This window comes from Carassius carassius, chromosome 4, assembly GCF_963082965.1.
Source record: "Carassius carassius chromosome 4, fCarCar2.1, whole genome shotgun sequence".
NCBI lineage: Eukaryota > Metazoa > Chordata > Actinopteri > Cypriniformes > Cyprinidae > Carassius > Carassius carassius.
Genome location: NC_081758.1, coordinates 30,259,971 through 30,267,516, shown reverse-complemented (window position 1 = coordinate 30,267,516; position 7,546 = coordinate 30,259,971). Strand labels below are relative to the sequence as shown.

General features: G+C 36.4%; 1 protein-coding gene across 1 annotated transcript in view; it reads left to right on the top strand.

The window, feature by feature from the left end:
• The window catches only part of LOC132130980 (zinc finger matrin-type protein 4-like), a 106,006-nt gene extending 99,554 nt beyond the window's left edge, over positions 1-6,452 (top strand). The window contains exon 7 of the mRNA XM_059542906.1: positions 6,089-6,452. Within this exon, the coding sequence (XP_059398889.1) occupies positions 6,089-6,116 (28 nt within the window). The 3' untranslated portion in view covers positions 6,117-6,452. The remainder of the gene's footprint in view (positions 1-6,088) is intronic.
• The last annotated feature ends 1,094 nt before the right edge of the window (positions 6,453-7,546 follow it).

Here is a 7,546-nt window from a genome sequence, read left to right as displayed (position 1 = left end):
TTATTATAAGAAACACAACACAACTTTAACAGCCAATGACATTTCCAGCTGGGGAGACTCAACTGATTTTCTACAGTTTAGTGTTAATCACCATCTAACTCAACCAGTCAAGAGCTACATTTAGCCTTAGATGTTATATGAATATGGTCCCTGAAGCATAGGTTTTATTAGCTGACAATAATAATAAACAAATAAACATTATAGGCACAAATACAAATGTACTTTTAGAAATTAGAAATGGTGTTATTGTTTTGGCAAGTTTAAATTTAAACATCTATGAAAACTTAACATTAACATTTTAGTAGAATATTTTTTAGAATAAAATGTAGAATAAAATATTTTTTAAGAATATTTTACTGTGCAATTTCTTACATAATTTCTTTGAGTTAGACCAATCTTTTATTTAGTGGGTTGTAGAGGGTTGAGTTTCTGTGTTTTTTAATAAACTATTATTATTATTAGCTGTTAGGCCTACTTGAAGTGTAGCATATTCTACTGTGCAATGGTACTATATTTCTGTTCAAATTTCTTCAAGTTATACCTAGATTTTATTCTGACAGGTTGTCGTAAAGACATTGCAGTTTCTGTCTGTGTATACGATACGAATGAATGACAATAGTTTTATCAAATGTAATGGTGAAATCCTCTCCTAGCGCGCTGGCGTGCACATGTGTAGCCTACATTAGTGGTTCCCAACCTTTTTCAACTCACAGCCCACACAACCACTTACACATGGTGACTACAAATCTCAGTTTACTAGCCATCACAAATGACGACTTCAGGTTTATGAAAGTGACTATAAAATGCATCAGGGATCTCGTCTGTTTTTCCATTGTTTTTCAGCTGAAGTGATTAAAGGTGTTGTTCAGTACATTAATTAAACTGAACAGCACACAGTAAGATGCCTGTCTTATAATTTCTCATCACTGTCCCGTTCCCCTGCCATCATCTACTCCAACCACTGTCTTTAACCCTGCTGATTACTGAAATCCTTTCATCCTGGTCCCTCTCCTGTTCATCATCTTATTCCCCCTACAATTCTCCTGCTCAGCAACCAACAGCCAGGAGGATATGTCTCCACGCAGCCACCTGACAGCTCTTTGATTCCGGTCTCATCCTGTCTGCAACAAGCTATTTGCCTTCAATCTTGCTTGTCCCATTTTCCAAACACCATCTTTGTTGATTTGTTTGTCTCACACAATAAGCAAGCTCCCTGGGGTAATCTTGATTTTTTTTTTTGGCATAAAATAAACATGTCTACAGTCCAAGTGGCAGTAAAACATGAAGTATTGATTTTGTTAAAGTCTGAACAAATGGCCTAAGATAGTCTTCAAACTAAATAGTTTGCTTTTGGCTTCATATTGTGATGAGACGAGATGAAAACAGAGACAGGAGCAGAGCATGGAGTTTTTATTGTATTGTATTTTTCTTCTTAAATTTACTAAAGTTTGCATCCCTTTACATGATTTATGTCATGTCAAATGAGTATTGTCTTTTGAGAAATTGAGATTGATTTGATACATTTAAAAATTCTCTTCTCCACTTTACTAAGATGTGCTACTTGTCTTGACAAATTACGAAGTGAAGAGAACTCTTTAATATCCACTATGTTTGACACTCCTTCAGCTGCAAATTAAAAGGATAATATAGCATTTACTCACCCTCATGTCATGCCAAGCCAGTATGACAGAAATTCCATTTTTGAGTGAACTATTTCATCCCATCCGTTCTGCAAACTGCTTGTCCTTTGTAGGATAACAAGAATGTTAGAGCCTATTCATCCTTGCTTTAATATTTATTGATTTGACAGGACTTTTATTCATAGCAACTGAAAGTGTGTCTGTCTGTACATCTCATCAGCATGCCTATGTGTTCCCTCAAATCCATGATTTTTTAATAGATTTGAATCCTTTTTCATGGTCATCTCTGCTTTCTATTTTCTTTGCTTTTATGCACAATTGGTTGTCTTGAGGTATGTCGGACAACATTTTGTTCAGAATGCCTAGGTTTCTTTTTTTGTGGGCTGTTTGCTTTATTTTGGAAAGGACAGTGAAGTGGATGTAAAGATAAGAAAAAAAAAAACGCTTTGACATGAGCTCAAAGTAGACAAGGGCTATGCACTACCCTATGGTGACATGGTTCTGACACCCCTTGTTTTCTTACACATTACATTCCCTCACATTTTTTACAGGTTTTCTTCATGTTTTTACTGTTCACTGTGAGCTTCACTTTTAAAAATAAAGATAACAGAAAGAACCAAAAAGGTTATTTAAAACCTTTAGTTGCCCAAGGAATCTTTTAGTCATACCTTCTTGAAAGAACCATTTTTTCCAACTCTTAAAAAGGTTCTTCATTGGCATTCCATGAAGAAATTATTTAGCATTTTTTAAAATGTTGCTGATTCTTTCTGGTAGCCACTAAAAGAATACTGTGCAAGTGAAATGTTTTATTATTGTTAAAGGTTCTTCTTGGAACTGTAATGCCAAAAATAACACTTATATTTATCAGTTTATTATTTATTGTTAATATTAAACTGTTGCATGTCATTTCTGCTTGTAGATTGCCATCGTGGATGTTAGACTTGACAGATCCTAAATAAGCATCTTAGTCTGTCAAAACCAACCCCACAGCTTTCCTTATCCTACATAAAGCTCCAATTGCAAGGGAGAAAATATTTTATTCTTTAATTTCTGTAAATCAGTTTCAGTATTGACTATTCAATATGTACAGTAAATGACTGTAAAATGCTACACTATCACTATAGTGCAGATCCATTCTGAGGACACTACACATAAAGAGCAGCATTTAACATACACAATCCCACAGCTTCAATGCAAATTTTATGCCCCAAGTGCTTCCTCCATTTTACATCACAGCTGCGATTGCAAAAGATCAGGCCATGGCTCTTTGATGTCTCCATCCTGAGACACCCACCCTCCACTCAGAAGTATAATAGGGAAGCTGCTTGAGCATTGCCTTAGGAGAAGAATGAATCACCACTACTGCAGCTCACTCACTTTCAGGGTCCTGCTGCCAGAGTCCTGCTCTGTGTAATTGAAATCGCACAAGAATGACCAAGTGTCAGTTGTAGGAATTGAAAGGGTCCCAGAATCAAAAGTACAATGTCACATTTTATGAAATGTTAGTGTCATTTAACATTTTATTTTCTTCACAAAACTAAAAAGAAAAGAACATTGGTAAATGTATTTGTCTTGGTTGCTTTGTAAGTGAAAGCAGAAAACACTGCACGAGTGAAAAGCAGACTGTTCCATCATATTTAATTTCAGCAGTTGAAAATAACACCAGAGGGAGGACTGAAGGGAAGGTGGGAGGGAGAAGGTGGACGGAGGTCAGCGTTGGTTTGGCAACAGCAATTTCATTTGAACGTGGGACCTAAAGCTGTGAAGATTATGATATAAAATTTTGCTCCAGGTTATTTTGTTGGATAAATTTTGGATGTGAGCACTAAATTATTAACAACAGACTGCATAGTTTGTACAGCTATTTTAAGAGGAAAGGCAACCATTTAAATGCTACAGTACATGAAAACCTCATGATGAAGGTACTGTAGGCCTACTCTATGCCTTCTGCAGACTAAACTTCGGTTTATGAGCTTGATCTAAGTTATCAGAAACTTCTTGTAAGTAGGGTAAAGCTTACTGTTGTCAAAAACAAAGTAAAAAAAAAATAAGCAAACAATCAGATGTGTCCAGAATTCCATAACTTGGACTATTTTTGAAATACATTGAAATACACATGGGCTATGAATTCTCTCAGCAACTAGATAAATATACACCGACTGTTTGATCTTGCTTTTTCTGATTTTGTTGAATAACATCCATGTCCATGAGACCATTGCCTATCCAGTGTTTTGCTTTGTTGTGCAATGAATGTGCACTTCATAAGTTTTTAGAGGTGAAAATTGCTATGTTTTCTAATGGAGTAGGTACTGGCAGTTTATACTTGCTCAGGTAATGTTTTTCACATACAAGTCTTTTAGGGATGGCTTTTCTTCATAATGTCATTGGGTCTTGGTGTAGAATGACAGATCTGCTCTGACATGGTTATCAAGGGCTAACATTCGATTACCTCAAACCACCAGATTTATGTAATTTAATATATATATAATTACAAAAAAAAACGTTCAACCACAGATGCTGAAAAAAAAAAGCCAAAGTTCGGTTGTGCATCTTTATAAAATGCTTATAATCATACATCATGCATCACTATGTTATATGATGCATATACTAATGTAACACTCTAAAGCAGTACATTTTACATAAAAAATAAATAAACATTTCAAATAGAATAGTAAAATTTAATGTTTGTGAGTAAATAAAATTATAATTGAATGTCACCACAGTATGTAATACTGCAGTTTTTCTGCATTTATGCAATTATGAAACAAGATAGATACTTGATTAAGGGATGGCTTCTCATTCACTCTAGACTTGACGCTTTACCAGGAGACAAGTGGATGGCGGGGAGGTCTTCCTAGATCTTACTAGGCTGTTTTAAAGTGATTGTGTATTGTAGAATTTATGTGTATAACCCTCTGAGGTCTGGCATTTTGAAATGAAGGATGGTTTTAGTGCTGAGGCCTGAAATGCAAATTGCCCTTTGAAGAGGCATCTGGGGTATTTCATTACTATGGCAAAGATAAACAGTTCTCTCCCTCTCACTGTATCAAGTGACCTGAACCTCAGAGTCCTTCACAAGGTCACATGCAGTGGTTGTTTACCAGAGTTTTGACATTTTTGTCTCACGTCGGTTGTAATTATACTGGGATGCATCAAAGTTGTAATTAAAAGTCTGAAGTGCTGCTATTACTCCATGCAATCAGTTCCAGTGTTACTCTAATTGTGTGCTTAATTTAACACAATGAGGCATGTTAAAACATCTTCAAACACTGCACTTACCTGTCATTCCTGCTTTGATTTATGGTTATACATCACGTGTAGTCTCTTTCATCTTGAAAGAACTAAAACACAACATTTGTAGTTTTCAGATTGTTTCAGAAAATATCACACTATCATGTAGGGTTGGGTATGGATTGTGTTTTTTTTGTTTATTTATGATACCGATGCCAAATCGATATATTTAAAAAAAGTAATTGTGCCTGAACCAATACTTAAGAAAAAACAAGAGCCCAAAATAGACAAATATACATAGCATTCACATGCTCTCATTTCCCGAGTTGTGCTTCCCTTACTCTAAGGCTAATAAATGTATTTCAAAATCTGGGTCATTATGTAATACAAAAAAATGTTTAATACAAACCCTTAGAGTAACAATGTTTAATACAAAATGTTTCTGCTGTAACTTAGCTCTGGGAATGCCTGTATGGTATGCCACATGCACTGTAATATGTTTTATATTAAGTATTACATTTTCAAAAGAAAACATGATCGTTTCATATTTTATTGACACCTGGAACTTGCAAAAAACTTCAAAGGAAAAACTTGCCCAAAATCCAACTTGATGGCTAGATGACAACATGTAATGGCTTCTTTCTTGAGTTTTTAACCTTGTTAAATGTTTACCATGGTACAAAACCTGTTCAGAGCCACATAATCTTTCATGACAACCAGAAGATACCAATAACACCAATCTTTCATTGTATTCCTTTTGATGATTTGTCTTTTGGAAGGGTTAAAGTCCCTTACCAATTTCAATGTAAATATTTAATGAGATGTTAATATAGTGTACAGGATATAGAAATGATTCTGCTGGCAAATTACAGGCCTCAAGCATAATTTCTCTCTCATCTTTTACTATGAGATCTCAACTAGGTATTTTTTTTTTCTTCTCTATGGCTGCATCAGTGTAAAACATTAAAGTCAGAGTTATGGTAATGTGTAATGACATAACACCCTCATGTTTTTACACAGCACATTATCATCTTTTGTTCCAGTGAAAATTCTCACATTTTAATTTTATTTATTTATTTATTTTTCTCATTAAAGGGGGAAATGGATGGGATCTGTGTGGAGTACATTTGCTGTGTTTTGACTTTAACTTTAACTGCAGTGACCATAATATCATATCCTATCATCTGCCCTTCTAAACTTTCTTTTTCTCCCTCTAGCCTAAAAAATCAGCTGTGTGTCCAGTGAACCAATAGGAAAAACAAGATGATTGGAATGATGTCAGACAAGCTGTGATCAGCTTGCCCAGGATTTTCTGCCTCCCTTTCTCTCCTTCTTTTACTCTGTTGTCTTACTCTCTACTTGACTGCAATAGAAGATTGAAGATCCTCTTAAAGTCAGCCTTTAGACATCCCAAACCCTTCCTCTTCCTCCCAGCCTCCTCTACAGCAGCTCTCTTCCTCAGACTCAGAATCTCTTGAGGAGATGTGACTTCATCCAGTGATGCCCATCTGATACTTATTCTGTTATCACACCTGAAGTTTATAAAGCTAATCTCAGTCAGTTGTTGTGTGCATGACTGAATACTACAACCCGAAATCCGGAAAAGTTGGGACGTTTTTTAAATTTTAATAAAATGAAAACTAAAAGACTTTCAAATCACATGAGCCAATATTTTATTCACAATAGAACATAGATAACATAGCAAATGTTTAAACTGAGAAAGTTTACAATTTTATGCACAAAATGAGCTCATTTCAATTTTGATTTCTGCTACAGGTCTCAAAATAGTTGGGACGGGGCATGTTTACCATGGTGTAGCATCTCCTTTTCTTTTCAAAACAGTTTGAAGACGTCTGGGCATTGAGGCTATGAGTTGCTGGAGTTTTGCTGTTGGAATTTGGTCCCATTCTTGCCTTATATAGATTTCCAGCTGCTGAAGAGTTCGTGGTCGTCTTTGACGTATTTTTCATTTAATGATGCGCCAAATGTTCTCTATAGGTGAAAGATCTGGACTGCTGGCAGGCCAGGTTAGCACCCGGACTCTTCTACGACGAAGCCATGCTGTTGTTATAGCTGCAGTATGTGGTTTTGCATTGTCCTGCTGAAATAAACAAGGCCTTCCCTGAAATAGACGTTGTTTGGAGGGAAGCATATGTTGCTCTAAAACCTTTATATACCTTTCAGCATTCACAGAGCCTTCCAAAACATGCAAGCTGCCCATACCGTATGCACTTATGCACCCCCATACCATCAGAGATGCTGGCTTTTGAACTGAACGCTGATAACATGCTGGAAGGTCTCCCTCCTCTTTAGCCCGGAGGACACGGCGTCCGTGATTTCCAACAAGAATGTCAAATTTGGACTCGTCTGACCATAAAACACTATTCCACTTTGAAATAGTCCATTTTAAATGAGCCTTGGCCCACAGGACACGACGGCGCTTCTGGACCATGTTCACATATGGCTTCCTTTTTGCATGATAGAGCTTTAGTTGGCATCTGCTGATGGCACGGCGGATTGTGTTTACCGACAGTGGTTTCTGAAAGTATTCCTGGGCCCATTTAGTAATGTCATTGACACAATCATGCCGATGAGTGAAGCAGTGTCGTCTGAGAGCCCGAAGACCACGGGCATCCAATAAAGGTCTCTGGCCTTGTCCCTTACGCACAGAGATT